This window comes from Schistocerca serialis, chromosome 9, assembly GCF_023864345.2.
Source record: "Schistocerca serialis cubense isolate TAMUIC-IGC-003099 chromosome 9, iqSchSeri2.2, whole genome shotgun sequence".
Lineage (NCBI taxonomy): Eukaryota > Metazoa > Arthropoda > Insecta > Orthoptera > Acrididae > Schistocerca > Schistocerca serialis.
In genome coordinates, this window is record NC_064646.1 from 132,771,997 (window position 1) to 132,787,815 (window position 15,819).

General features: G+C 42.3%; 1 protein-coding gene across 3 annotated transcripts in view; it reads left to right on the forward strand.

The window, feature by feature from the left end:
* LOC126419075 (RISC-loading complex subunit tarbp2-like) overlaps positions 1-15,819 on the forward strand; it is a 101,212-nt gene that overhangs the window by 70,911 nt on the left and 14,482 nt on the right. For 2 of the 3 annotated variants that reach the window (XM_050086162.1, XM_050086160.1), the window contains exon 2: positions 3,697-3,846. In XM_050086162.1, coding sequence (XP_049942119.1) covers positions 3,811-3,846 — 36 coding nt within the window. In that variant the 5' untranslated portion in view covers positions 3,697-3,810. Of the gene's footprint in view, positions 1-1,096; positions 1,207-3,696; positions 3,847-15,819 lie in introns of those variants that run through there. The other variant, XM_050086161.1, reaches the window with a different exon arrangement.

A 15,819-nucleotide genomic window follows, 5' to 3' on the forward strand; every position in this document is an offset into this window, starting at 1 on the left:
CTGGGATGTTTGAGTCCATTACTGTATTTTCTTCTTCTTCTGATTGCACATTATTTTGTTCCAGTATTTGTTGTACTTGTTGTTTGATGTTTTCTAATTCTGACTGGGGTATCCTGTTATTTTTTATTATTACACGGATCTGATCAGCTAGTCGTTGTTCTGTTAAAAATTTTAATTCTGGGTATCTGGTAATAAATGTTGTGTATACTTGTGATCTGTATCCAGTTGTGTTGGTTCCTAGGTTTGTTGCTTGGTAATAACAGAACATGAGGTGTCGATTAACTTCATCTGACCATCTCATCCTCTGTCTTTGTTTTCCTTCTAGGGTGGTTGCAGGAAGCATATCCTGCAAAACACCTCTATTTGGATTTAAATCATTTTCCAGTTGGCTAGCAGTGTCGTTACCATTGTGGGCGGGCATAGGGTTCAAGCATCGTCCCCGACCATGACGGCGCTTGTCCGAGGCTTCTTTAGTTCTGTCCTGAACCAACTAATCACACTAAAAGGGGGGTTAGCCCTATTAGGGGTTTGTTCTTTTCGTCACCTTTTACGACTGGCAGAACATACCGGAGGCCTATTCTTTTCCCGGGCCTCCACGGGGATTATTGTTCTTCTTCTTCTTCTTATTATTATTATTATTATTATTATTATTACATGATCTTCTTTACTGCAGTCCTTCTCAAAAGAGTTTTAATCGCAGGTGACATCTTTGAGCCGTGCATTTGGCTTGAAAATAATACCTGGTAATCACTGTCAAAAGAGCTTTAAATCAGTTGACATTCCCCTCCCTTAAATATTACCCAGCAAGAACATTTTCTTGATATTCTTAAAACTTTTCTTACTATGGTTCTTGACATGTCTGAATACTTTTGTTCTGTCTCCATGGCATCAAAGGTATTGCATACAGCTAGTCTGAAGCAGTCTGATTTGCAATGTGTCTGGAAGGCTTGACTGTAATCCAGTCTCCTGGTCTAGATCTGATATTACTACTAAAGACTGCAGCACAAGAAACTGCAATGTTTTGTTGTGTCACTGCCAAATCACCTTGGAATTTGAAGATCAGTTGCTTTATTATTATTATTATTATTATTATTATTATTTAGTAGCAGTAGTGAGAAACTCATCTGCAGAAATGATATGCAACATAATGCTGCCATTCCTGATGATGATCCTGCTTTCTGCTGCAATTTGCTGAGTTGTTCCCTGGTGACAGTCAACTTATTCAGTTCATTCTTTAAATAAAAACAACAAAGTGACTTCTAAAATGAATTTTTAGAGGAAATGACAAAAAACTCTGTTTATTAAGTGAAAATTGTGTTGTGTAGTTGTAATGTGTCATATCTTTTAACCTTAATTTCATTGAAGTAGTTTATTTTTCTTATGAAAGAAAATGAAAATTATTCATACAAGATAATTTTGTTTTTGAAATACCTCCTGAATGTTAATTGGTCAAGATTTTGTGTTAAGTGCAATTGTTTAATGCCACAGAAACAGAAGTTATGCTAGTTCATAGCTCCTACACAATCAAAATAAATGATAATGTGATTAAATTATACTGAACTAATAGATATGTGAAATGACTGAAATTCCACAAAACTAAAAGTGTCTAGATTTATCAATATTGTCATAAAACTAAATATTTTAACTTACATTCAATGATGTTAAGCTATACTTTCTCACTATGATATGTATTATATACTAGGTACAGGTATGCCAATAAAGCTGTAGCCCTAAATGTATTAAACTAATATTTCTAAAACTATTAAACTGTTAACTACAGCTTCAGATTGAGATGATCTATATTTGGGGCTTTTGAACAGAGAGAAAATTGCAGCCCATTAAGAAGTAGATGTACAGATATTATTTTAATTAAAATTTTATTCTGTCTGTCTTATTTTCAAACATGCAATAAATTTTATATTGATAAAAGCAGATTGCAAATGGACAAGTAGAAACTTCAAAAAAATTCTTATGTGGTGGTAAGACATAGATCATGAGAGAGAACCTTAGAAATGTATATAATGAACCCTCTCCAGAAACTCTCCTCTTCAGCTTAGTTTTCCACAAGACTGTAACTTACTGTGACATTTCAGAAAACTTGCTTGTTGTTGAAAACAGTTGCAGCAGAAGAGACTACAGAGTCTGTTTAGTCTCAAGGGAATCAGAGAAAATTGCATCATCCATCATTTGCTGCTCTAGAGAAACTGAATAATGATGTGAAAGAGTTTTTAAAATATTCTGGTAGTTTGGAGGGATGAACAAGAGTTTCAAAATTTTTATGGTAGGATGGTATCTTGCTAACATAAGGGCAAGGAGTTCAGAACAACAGTTTATGACAAGAGGTCTTAGGTTTCTAGCAATTATGCACCTTTTCCTGTCACAGACAAAGCCTGAATAAACAGGCTTGAACATTGTATGGACAACCATCAAAAGTGAAGAAGAATAAACCAATTCCAGTGTTAAAAATGCAGATAGTCTTTGTGTCACTTGCTGAATGGGTAAAGTGTTTGACATTTACAAAAAATGTATTGATGGAATGTAAATAGAATGGCTGTAGATTAAGAGGCTTCATATAGAATATATGAGAACATATCCAATGGTAATGAATCTCAAGTAAGCTCTACCCCAGGGGTGACGGTGTAGATGGGAAAAAATGTAGATTTTGGTAGACATAATATGGGTCATTTTGTATTAGGTGCAGGAGAGCCTATGGTTTTGTATCCAGAAGGATAACTAATTAGAGGCAAAGCTAAGAAACCTCTAGAAATTTCTTCCTTATACCTAAATTTAACATCAGATGATGGAGTTAAGGAGAATAAGATATATATCACTGAAGATAAATATGCCAGTGTCTCCAGCACTTGGTTACTAAGGAAATGCTGGGGTTTTGTGAATATTTGGTTGTGGCGTCAATTTAATGTATATCCTGCTAATGAAATAGTATAATGCAGAAATGATCCAGTTTTTCTGAAAATCCTAATGTCTCTGCTATAAGAGACAGAACTTTTTTATTCAAAAGCAACCCCTGGAAGGCAAATTATACCATAATTGTAATTTTCTGCTGTTAATTATATTCCTAAAAAATATAATCAGTTTATCTTTTCATGTAAGCCATTTGTATTATTTGCAGTAAGCAAATAATAGTAGATATAAGCATTTTCTTTGAAAGTAACCCAGTGTGTTGTCTAACTATAGATAAATTTCTGGTGAAATAAACTGTCAAAAATTAATTTTGTAAAACATGACTATCTTAAAAATCTGTAAAGCAAAACAATTGTGCTGGTTGACATTTTACTGCACAGCAAATACCAACATAATGAAAATGAAAGTTCGTTGATTTCAATTTGTCCTTGTGCCAGTAAGAGAGCATTGTACATTTCCCAAGAAGCTGGATATGATTGCAAGTATCTAAGAGCAGTAGTAGGTACAGTTTGAGGACAGGAAGAAGAAGAAGAAGAAGAAGAAGAAGAAGAAGGAAACAAACATCTTAATAATGAAATAACGTGTTGATGTATAGTTGAAAATTAGTCTGAATAGATACATTCAATACCCTATTACTAGCACTTACTGGAAAGTCAGCTCAAAATAAACAAATTTTTTAAAACACTAGTAGCTAATCTGTCATTTTTGTTTTGCTATGTGATATTGTATTACAAAAATGTGGTATAGTTTTTGACATTTTCTTCCAATTTTCAGCTGTTGCTGGAAGAGTTAGAAGCTATGTAGCAGTTGAAAATCTTTGCAAGAACCTGAAGAGGTATCCAACAAGAACATCCTTTTCAAAGATTTGCTGTCATTATTGGTAAAAGCATGGCCTCCGGATATGGTGTTTCATCCATAGGCAGGGTGAGTTGAATTTCAGCCTTCAATAAGATGCAGAAGGTGTCACTTTAATGTGCTACAGCCACACTCTAAGCCTGGTATTTGTAAAGAAGAAGAGAAGCTACTTTTATGATAAAACTTGCAGTAATAAAATTTACATTGTTTTTTTTTTTTTGTCATTGTTATGCCTCTGTTAAGGATTTTAAGGTAAAATATAAGTATGGGTTTTCTTTTTTCTTCTCATGGCATTACAACTCTGCATGGGTCTTAGCCTCTTCAACAAGTTTCTTCCAGTCTGCCCCCCTCCAGCACAGTTTTCCACCGTCCTCTGATTCTGAGAGATTTTATATCTTCTTACATATTGTCAATCCACTGCTTTCATGGCTTTCCTTTCTGTCTTCTTCCAGTAGGCCTCCTTTCAAAAATCTTTTTAGTTATTCTTCCAGTATCGATCCTAAGTACATGACCAAGCAGGCTGTTCTCCTACCTGTTCTTTATCTTACAGCGTTAGCTCCTTGAGTGAGGAGTTTCATCTCATTATTCATTTTAGATCTCCAGAAACTGTTGTTATCCTGAACTGCCTCATAGGTCTTGTGCAGAATGCTTGTTGTAATGCGTTCGCGATTCTCCAAGTGAAGAGTCAGTTTAGAGGCTCGCTATGTAGCAGCTTCACCCATTTACCTGTGAACCTTACAACACCATCCAAGAAGAATTTAAAGACTTAGTTGGTAGTGAACAATCAACAGACAATTTGTACGAGAGTAATTTATGTGTGCATCAATAAACACATTGTGCTAAATTTGCAGACATGGTGCACATGATGAAAAAGGTGGTAGGAACAGGAAATTTTCTGAAGCGGCATTGGTTATTACATTGCCATTTCACCAATTTTTGGTGGAATTGAAGGAAGAGTATGGAAAGTTAAATATATTGCTGTGCATTACATCATTGATTAAGTCAAAGAAAGTGCCTAGAATGATTTTTCAATTTAAGACCCGCTATTGTTGAATTGAAAGCAGGAATTGCAATCATAAGATCATGTTTAGATTGCAAACCTCACATTTTTAGTGACATAACTGCAATCTTGAATGACCTCAGTAAGAAATTGAAATTGAGAAGCAACTTATTTATTATTTGATGGGAAAATTGAAAGCGTTTAAAAAGAAAATATCATTGTTGAAGTGACAACATCTGACAAGGAACACTGCCCATTTCCCTAAGTTCTCTGGTGTTGAAGAAAATGTGAATTTTGAAGATTTCATTACAATGTTGAAAGAATTACAGTTTAGAAAAAACACTTTCGGGGCACTGCCTATCTTTCCTATGTTTATGAGCTGAGCTGTCTTTGAGACTCCTGCCCCATCATTTGAAAGATCCACTATTGGTTTGCAGATGGAACTGATCAACCTGCAACATAATCTCTATTTAAAATAAACGTTATCTTATATTAAAACTGTCCATGAATTGTACGAAGTTTCCACATTTCTATACTGAGGCTGCAGAATTGGTATCAATATTTCGATCAACATATGCGTGCGAGGTTTGTTTTTGATATGAACCAAAATAATTCATGGTTATGTGGCAATGTGAATGACAAAAAACACTGAAACAGTCTGCATCTATCGGTGTACTGGCAGTTTTTGCAAGGTGTGAATTTTATTATGTCTTCAGTGAACCAAAAATAATTAATAGCGAAAATTTGTTGTATTTGTGGCTGCGTTGTTGAGAAATTTAGCCGTTGCTATCAGTGGAGTAATTCAAGATAATAAAATTTGATTCTAGCTGCATGTGAAAGAAACATTTATTGTGTCGTTACCAGTTTGCTACAGAGACCATTTGTTTTTGCCTCTCATTCTATATGTAGCAAGGAGAGAACATAGCAGTGGGGTTTTTATAATTTTTAATACTTATGGAAGGTAAAGTCCAGAACTTGAAATATCAAGCTTTTTCTTGAGAAAATTGACTTTAAAGTTTTTGAAGTGCGTCTAATTCACTGAAGCTAGAATGATTTTGCGATGGGCATGTGACTCTGTAGTAGAATGCTCGCCAGCAAAGTCACCAGGGTTTGATTCTCAGTCAATGCAAAAACTTAAACAAAGGGGCACATTGTATGAGCCCCCCCTGCGGGTTCGGGGGTTAGAATAGTCCCGCGGTATTCCTGCCTGTCGTAAGAGGCGACTAAAAGGAGTCTCAACTGTTTCGGCCTTTAATGTGCTGGTCCCCTAAGGGGTTTGACCACTCCGTTTCTAAATTTTTCCGTTAGTGCGTACCATTTGGGGAAGGACACCTTATGTGGTGCATCTTAAATCAATCTTGCCCTAAGATCTGGCGCACCTGATTTTTCATGGAGTTGGACTTACATCGAGCTTCCGGCCACATCCACTGCAGTGTGTTATGGGTAGCATACATTCCCTCCAATGTGCACTTCCATCTTTGCCCTCATGATGTACATGGATATTTTGACACCCGACATCCAGCACGGTAGCCAGTCCGTTGTGGTGGGGTCGTCATGTACACTCTTGGTGGTAGCCCCCTGACTACACAGGGATCGCACTGCTGATGCCTGAGCTGCTACCTCCCCATGCATGCTGAGGAGTAGATGCCTATCCCTCTGGGGCATTGGGACTCCCGGCAAAGGCCATCCTGCCAGGTAGTCTTTGCTGCGGCTGGGTGGCGCCCGTGGGGAGAGCCCCTGATCGGAATGGGTGGCATCAGGGCGGATGACCCGCAATGAAGCGTGGTACATCATCTCTCGCTGGTGGGCCTCCACCAGCAGTCTCTAAGCGATCGAGGTCTAACCTCAACGGGAAGAAATTTGATCAGAGATAGTTTCCCTCCCTGGCCACTCCATGGGAAGAATGTCTGGCTAAAGAAGGCAGTGGAAAATATTCACCCCGGTACCTCGTGTGTATGCGAGTTGATGGGGAATCGTTTATGTCGACCAAGCCCCAGTTTTTTGTGGAGCGTTTAGAGGACAAGTTCGGGGAGGTGGAGGGCTTGTCCAAAATGCGCTCTGGTTCAGTACTCATCAAAACAGCATCCTCTGCCCAGTCACGGATGTTGCTCAATTGTGACAAGTTGGGGGATGTTTCAGTTAGCATCACGCCGCATAAGAGTCTCAACATGTTCCAGGGTATTATATTCCACAGGGATCTTTTTCTGCAGTCTGACGATGAACTACGTGCCAACCTAGAACGACGAGGTGTTCACTTCGTCCGGCGCGTCCATCGGGGTCCGAGGGATAATCAGGTAGCCACCGGTGCCTTCATCTTGGCCTTCGAGGGTGATGTCTTACCCGAAAAGGTTAAGGTGATGGTTTACCGTTGTGATGTGAAGCCATATTCCCCTCCTCCGATGCGGTGTTTTAAGTACTGGAAGTGGCACATGTCATCTCGCTGTACTTCCGGCATCACATGTCGAGATTGTGGACGTCCTTCGCATCCCAATACTCCATGTGCTCCGCCTCCCATCTGTGTAAACTGCGGAGAACACCATTCCCCCTGCTCACCGGACTGTCGAATCTTCCAGAAGGAAAGGAAGATAATGGAATATAAGACCCTGGACCACCTGACCTACACAGAGGCAAGGCGGAAATATGAGCGGCTACATCCTGTGCCCATGACATCCACCTATGCCGCTGCTGCAACACCGGTTCGAACCTCTACCGTGTCATCGCCTACAGTTCGATCTCAGCTCTGTCTGAATTCACCGGCCCCCTTGGTTGTGGGGGGCACTTCGCTCCCTGTTGCTCCTGCTCCATCTACTTCAGGAGCAACACCACCCCAACCATCGGGGACATCTGTTCCCCCTTCCCAGCCGGAGAAGCGTGAGCCTTCTTCAGCTCCTCTCGCCCGGAGGGGGCCCCTTGGGGCCCTCCCATCCCAGGCTTTGCCCAGTGCCAAGGCGGACACCCGCAAGTATCTCAAACACCCACCGGTCGCTGGTCGTAAGGCGTCACGGTCGTCTTCAGTCCCTGAGACTGACCCAGTGAGGCCCTCCCAGCCAGAACCACCGAAGGCACAGCGCGCAAAGCAGTCCGAGAAAAAGGCTCCCAAACATCCTGACATTGCGGTGGCACCTGTCCCACTGCAACCTTCTAACTCTGCGTCCAAAGATGAGGTGGAGATTCTGGCGTCCGCTGAGGACCTGGATCTCGCCAGTCCCTCGGACGCAATGGAAGGCTGTTGTACAGGTGGTGACTCAGTAGCAGCAGGGGCCCAGGAGGCGTAATCTGCCTCCCCAGTCCCTTCACGCCATTCCCATCCATGGACAATATCATCCTCCAGTGGAACTGCAGCGGTTTCTTCCACCATCTAGCTGAGCTCAGACAACTTATCAGCCTTCACCCTTTCTTCTGCATTGCACAAACTTGGTGTCCAGCAATGTGAACCCCCGCCCACCGTGGCTATCGAGGTTATTATAAGAACCGGGCAGCTTATGAAAGGGTGTCTGGTGGCGTCTGCATATATGTCCTTAACTCTCTTCACAGCGAGTTTGTACCTCTACAAACAGCTTTAGAGGCTGTCGCTGTTCGGGTGTGGATGCCACAGGCTGTTACCGTCTGCAGTCTTTACCTTCCACCGGATGGTGCTGTCGTGCAGCATGTCCTGGCTGCTTCGATAGCCCAATTCCGCCACCTTTCTTGTTACTGGGCGACTTCAACGCCCATAACCCTCTGTGGGGTGCGTCAGTGGCGACAGGTCGAGGCGCCACCATTGAGCATTTATTAGCACAGCTCGATCTTTCGCTTTTAAATGATGGTTCCTCCACACACTTTAGCGTAGCGCATGGCACGTACTCCACCATCGACCTTTCTATCTGCAGCCCTAGCCTCTTACCGTCTGTCCAATGGAGAGTGCATGACGACCTGTGTGGTAGTGACCACTTTCCGATCTTTCTGTCACTGCCACAGCGTCAGTTTTCTCTGCGCCCTTGCAAGTGGGCTATGAATAAGGCTGACTGGGACTTGTTTTCCTCCACTGCCGCTATTGAGCCTCTCTCTAGTGATGACATTGATGCGGTGGTTCAATCGGTCACCACCGGCATCGTTACTGCCGCCGAATCTGCCATTCCCCGTTCTTCTGGGTCCCCTCGGCGGCGTACTGTGCCTTGGTGGTCGCCTGAGATCGCTGCAGCGATTAAAGATTGCCGGCAGGCGCTCCAGCGTCACAATCGACATTCCTGAATTGAACACCTCATCACCTTCAAACAGCTGCGTGCGCGGGCCCGCCGCCTTATCTGCCAAAGCAAGCAGGAGTGCTGGGAGCGGTATGTGTCCGCCATTGGCCTCCATGTGTCTCCATCGCAGGTCTGGGCCAAGATCCGACGTCTCTATGGCTATCGGACCCCTGTCAACGTCCCTGCACTCTCACTGAATGGAACAGTTTGTACAGACTCCGGCGTCATTGCAAACTGCTTGGCAGAGCATTGTGCTATGAGTTTCGCTTCTGCGAATTACCCACTGGACCTCCGCTCCATTAAAGAGCGGATGGAACGTCGGAGCCTTTCGTTTCGCACCCACCATCCAGAATCTTACAATGTTCCATTCAGTGAGTGGGAATTTCGCAGTGCCCTAGCCGCTTGCCCTGATACCACTCCTGGGCCAGATGGTATCCACTGTCAGATGCTGAAACACCTTTCAGTGGACTGCAAGCGACGCCTCCTCGACCTTTACAACCGTCTCTGGGTCGAGGGTGAGTTTCCGTCGCAATGGCGGGAAAGCATTGTCATCCCCGTTTTGAAACCAGGCAAGAGCCCTTTGGAGGTGGGCAGCTACTGCCCCATTAGCCTCACCAATGTTCTTTGCAAGCTTCTCGAACAGATGGTGAGCCGGCGCTTGAATTGGGTACTGGAGTCTCGGGGCCTTCTGGCTCCGTCTCAGGTTGGGTTCCGTAAAGGCCGCTCCGCCGCTGACAATCTGGTGAGCCTGGAGTCGGTCATCCGTTCTGCCTTTGCCCGCCGTCAGCACCTGGTTGCTGTCTTTTTCGACATGCGGAAGGCGTACGATACAACATGGCGTCATCACATCCTTTCTACACTTCATGGATGGGGTCTTCGGGGCTCTCTGCCGATCTTTATCCGCAATTTTCTGTCGTATCGTACCTTCCGCATGCAAGTCGCGGCCTCATATAGCTCCTCCCACGTCGAGGAGAATGGTGTGCCACAGGGATGTGTTTTAAGTGTCTGCCTGTTTTTAATAGCCATTAACGGGCTTGCTGCGGCCGTGGGCAATTCTGTCTCTGCTTCCCTGTATGCTGACGACTTCTGCCTTTACTACAGCTCTATTGGCGTTGCAGCTGCTGAACGTCAGCTACAGGGCACAATCCGTAAGCCGCAGTCTTGGGCTGTAGCGCATGGTTTTCAGTTTTCGGCTGCCAAGACCCGCGTTATGCATTTCTGCCAGCGCCGAACGGTCCATCCAGAGCCACGGCTTTATCTTGACAACGACCTTCTTGCTGTGACGGAGACCCGCAGGTTTTTGGGTGTCATTTTTGATGCCCGGTTGACTTGGCTGCCTCATATTCGGCAACTTAAACAGGCGTGCTGGCAGCATCTAAATGCTCTGAGATGCTTGAGCCACACCCACTGGGGCGCCGACCGATCTACCCTGTTACTCCTCTACCAGGCGTTAATCCAGTCTCGTCTGAATTATGGGAGCCTGACTTATGGCTCAGCATCCCCATATGCGTTGCGGGTACTGGACCCAATCCTCCACAGCGGGATACGCCTTGCCACTGGTGCCTTCCGGACCAGCCCTGTGCACAGCATACTTGTGGAGGCAGGTGTCCCGCCACTGCGGTTACGACGCCAACGATTTCTGGCTGCTTATGCTGCCCATGTTTTTAGCTTGCCCGGGCATCCAAATTATCGTGTCCTGTTCCCGCAGTCAGTCGTTCATCTGCCAGAACGTCGGCCCCGGTCGGGTTCTCCGATCGCCGTACGCGTCAAAGAGCTTCTCTCCGGGCTTGGGTTTTTTCCTGTTCCACCTCCTTTCCGGGCACTTCTGCGTACACCCCCGTGGTGTGTGCCTCGCCCTTGCCTTCGGCTCGAATTGGCACAGGGCCCGAAGGACTCAATTCCTACAGAGGCCTTCCGCCGCCGCCGCTTTCTTTCAATCCTTGCAACGTATCAGGGCTCTGGCATTGTTTACACTGACGGCTCGATGGTTGCTGGTCGTGTCGGTTATGCGCTAACTCTAGGGGAACATTCCGAACAACGTTCCTTGCCGGCTGGCTGCAGCGTTTACACTGCTGAGCTGGTCGCCATCTTTCGTGCCCTAGAGTATATCCGCTCCTGCTCAGGTGAGTCCTTCGTTATCTGTAGCGATTCCCTGAGCGGTTTACGAGCTCTCGACCAGTGTTTTCCTCATTCTCGTCTGGTGATGGCTATCCATGAGTTCCTGCATACTCTTGCGCGTAGCGGCCGCTCTGTGGTCTTCGTGTGGACCCCAGGCCATGTTGGGATACCCGGCAATGAGAATGTTGACCGCCTGGCGAAAGAGGCGACCAGTACACCATCTCTGGACATTGGCCTCCCGGAGACAGATTTGCGAGCGTTTCTACGCAGCAAAATTTTGGACCTTTGGGACACTGAATGGCGCGCCCTGCCTTCACGAAACAAACTTCGGGCCATCAAGGAGGCTACCGGTGTGTGGAGCTCCTCCTTGCGGGTCTCTCGCAAGGAGTCTGTTGTCCTCTGCCGGTTGCGCATTGGGCACACGTGGATGACGCACGGCCACCTATTGCGACGTGGGGACCCACCTTTATGTCGCTGCAGCTCCGTTTTGACAGTGGTCCACATTTTATTGGACTGTCCACTTTTAGCTGTGCTCAGGCAGTCGTTCGCACTGCCTGACACGCTCCCTGCCCTTTTTAACAGAAGACTCTGCTATGGCTGATTTCGTATTACGTTTTATTCGGGCAGGGGGTTTTTATCATTTAATCTGAGTGTTTCTGTTTTATTTTATTGTTTTGTGTTGATTGTGGCCTTTGGCCTAAGATTTTAAACTGATTTTTAATGTGTTTCTAAGTGGTTGGCTTTTCCTTTTTTATTTCTATGGTCGGCCAACCACCGTCACACTCTGTATGATTTTAGTTCGTTTTGTCTGGTCTTTGTCTAAGTTTCTTTTGTTCTGTGTCATCTGTGATCTGTTCTGTTAATCGTTTTTATTCTCTGTGGGTGTTTTTAGTATTTGGCGATAGGGACCGATGACCGTCGCAGTCGGGTCCCTTTAATCCCACAAATCAACCAACCACATTGTATGAGCATTTATTTGCAGTATTAAATACAAAATAATAATAAAACAAAAATCGGTATCACTCAACACTGGTAATCAAAGGTCCAACCCTGGGTTTGGTCTGACAAGAAATAAATAAATCTGCCTTGTACATGGATCACATAATGATACTAGCACTGTGGGAGGCAGACACTGGGATGTAAGGAAATTTGGGTTGATCCTGGAAGCATGCTCGGATAACTGTAGTGGTTAAGGCTCATGCCAAGCAGAAAATCCATGTTCGAGCCCCAGTCCAGCACAAGTTTTCAATGTTTCCAGTAAATTGTATAGCCTGTTGTGGTACTGTATTCACAGTTCGCAAATACATTTCGTGATTTATTATAGCTATCAATCGTTAGCAGTATCTGTACTGTACAGACACTGCACTAATGTACATATGCAGGATGTTTCAAAAGAAAGTTTATTTTATTTTGCCACATCATATATAGAGGTTGAAGTCTGTGAACAAAATCTCTGGGCTAGCTCCTCTAGGGTGAGGGGCAGTTGATGACAGATAGAGCATCCTCCTACTCTGTGGTATGGGACACATTGTCTGGCTCCACTGCTGGAGCCAGTCTGGCTTCAGTGACTCTGCCAGTCGCTACCTACTGCCAGCGTAGCCCCCAGCTCCCTCAGAAAAACAAGCCCCCCTGCCCTTCACGGAAGGTGCCTTTGACAAGCCAGTGGCCATGGGGAGGAATGTAAGAGTGAGTGACTCATAAAAATGAAAGCATATTCTTGACAAAGAAAAACAGATGAATAAGATTTGGAATAGCTGATGACATAATAATTGGGTATCACTAAATAGTCTTCAGATTTGTCTGGATTTTATAGATTTGTAAGCATGTCATGATAGACTTCTTGAAACTTATCTATACAGTAAGGTAGGTTAAGATCCCAGGTATCGCACACTGCAGCCATTCACCGTGATGGGTCCTCATACGTGAATAATTGATGAAAAAAAATCAGAATTGTGTGTGTCACTCAATACTCTTAAAAAAGTTGCATCACTTAGTATGGTTGTGTGGTGTGATGGATAGGATAACAGCTTGACATGGAGGAGGTTGTGGGCTCAAATCTTGGCAGTAGTAGAAGTATTTTTTAATTTTCAAATCTTTAATGAAATTACTTTTATCAGAATTTTTATTCGATTAATTGACTTAAATTAGGGTGTCCATTCATCCCATTTTTCTCGGACAGTCCCGTTTTTTACCAAAATGTCCTACTGTCCCGAAAGTTGTTTTTGAGGATGCTCAAATGTCCCGTTTTTTTATAATTCCACTTGGCTAGAGTATTTTACGCTACTGGTTGTTTGACTTACTATTAACTGCGCAATTATTTACGCTAGGAAGCATGTGATGACTTTCAGCATACCCCAAACATGTACCGAACTGTCAAAAATAGCAAGTAATTTTAAACGCACTATAGGTTACGAATAACAACAAAGATTCTTCTCTTCTAAATCGATCCACTTAATCCGTCTTTTCGGTCCAGAGATACTCTACACCACTGATACTTGCTCTTTGGCTTTCGTCACCACACTGTTACTGTTTTGCACTGTGCAATCACTGTTCCATTATGCCAACACGAAAGTGTAATTTTAACAGCAATATAAAAAGTGAGTTTCCTTTTATCACTGGTAGTGGAGAAACTGTAGAATGTACGTTGTGCAGATCAAATATTGTTCACGGTGGAAGGTCTGACATTGTGAATGCAACAGAACACGGTGAAATATAGTAGGTGTTGGCTGTCCAGCACATGTGATGCACAATTAATTATAAACAAAATCTACCAGCATTTCCACGTATACACAGTAAGGGTTGAATCTCTGAAGTCATTCTGTAAGTTAACTGAAACGGAATACAAAACTGTACTTGGGCACAGAAAGACAAGGTGGTTATCTCTGCTACCAGCATTGGAAAGAATTGTAGAGATATTTCCTGCTTTGAAATGATATTTCATTTACCTTTATAAGTGTCGTGTTATCCTGCAGATTCTTTGATAACCCTGTGTCTATTGTTCTTCTACATTTTCTTGTGAGCCAGCCAAAACATTTCTCCACAAAAATTAAATGTATTGAGAAACAAGAAATCACAATAGTGGAAGTTTATCAAGAAATAAACAAATTATTGGGCAAATTATAATGTAGAAAATCTGAAAGATTTCTCACATCCTTTGTACAAGAGACTCTAAGAAAGCTGGAAGAAGAGGGTGAAATTACTGTAGAACAATTTCATATTTATGCTGACATCTTCTGTGACTCTTGCATTGAGTATATTAAAGAATGATGTTTACCATTTCACAAATCTTTTAAAGCGTTTGACTGGATTAATACTGAAAAGGAGTACAGTGGAAGGATATTCAGGACTGCTGCGTTTTTGTTAAAAGTATTGTGGTGATACTAAAAAGTATCAGATAGACTATATAATGGTAAGACAGAGATTTAGGAACCAGGTTTTAAATTGTAAGACATTTCCAGGGGCAGATGTGGACTCTGACGACAATCTATTGGTTATGAACTGCAGATTAAAATTGAAGATACTGCAAAAAGGTGGGAGATGGGACCTGGATAAACTGAAAGAACCAGAAGTTGTACAGAGTTTCAGGGAGAGCGTAAGGGAACAACTGACAGCAGTGGGGGAAAGAAGTACAGTAGAAGGAGAATGGGTAGCTCTGAGGGATGAAGTAGTGAAGGCAGCAGAGGATCAAATAGGTAAAAAGACGAGGGCTAGTAAAAATCCTTGGGTAACAGAAGAAATATTGAATTTAATTGATGAAAGGAGAAAGAAAGTGTTAGTGCAACATGGTGTAAAATATTTGCTTATTTCAAAAGTAAAAACATTAACATGAATAATATGATTGATTTGGTGGAGTTTTGTCTGGCAATTCCTGGGTCAAATGCTACTGTGGAACGTGTGTTTTCGTTAGTGAAATCTTTGTGGTCAGATGAAAAAAACAGAATTAACATTGAAAGAGTGAGGGCCTAGCTCATTGTCAAAACACACTTTAATGGTGTATCATGTACTGACTTTTATGATACAATTTCAAACAAATATCCCAGGTTTTTCTCTAATTTATATGTCCCCTTTTTCAATGAAAATGAAATGGACACCCTAACTTAAATGTAATTTTTAATGCCATTCCTTGTCATATAATTTTAATAATAATATTAACTTGATTTGCTCTCATTTTTCTCCCTACAATTCTTTATCTGCTTGAAATCTTTAGTCATGTGTTTTTCATTAATATTATGTATTAATTTAGATTTAATTTCTTTTGTTTTATCACCCCGATTTTCATCCACATTATTGTATTCATTATATCTATTTCTCATTTTACTTGAGTTTCGTTTTAATTATAAAGCAATCTTTCATTTACATTTTCATCTGAATTATTTTTGCCCATAGTGCAGTAGATATTTGTTATATTTTAAATAATTGTATGATGATTACCATGGAAAAAATTGCACATTTGGTAATAAAAATAAATTTTTCACACCACTGCACAGATATAAATAGATTATTTCATCTTTTGTTTTTTAACTGATAGATCAGAATTTTCAAATAATTGAATATTTTAACATATAAATATAATTAAATTCATATTAACAAAAATTCCAGTTGGAAAAAAATGTGAAGGAAAAATGAAACATTGAAAAAGTTCATACAATGATTAAAATGTTGACAAAGAAATAGAAATAAAAAATGCATTGAAACTAATTA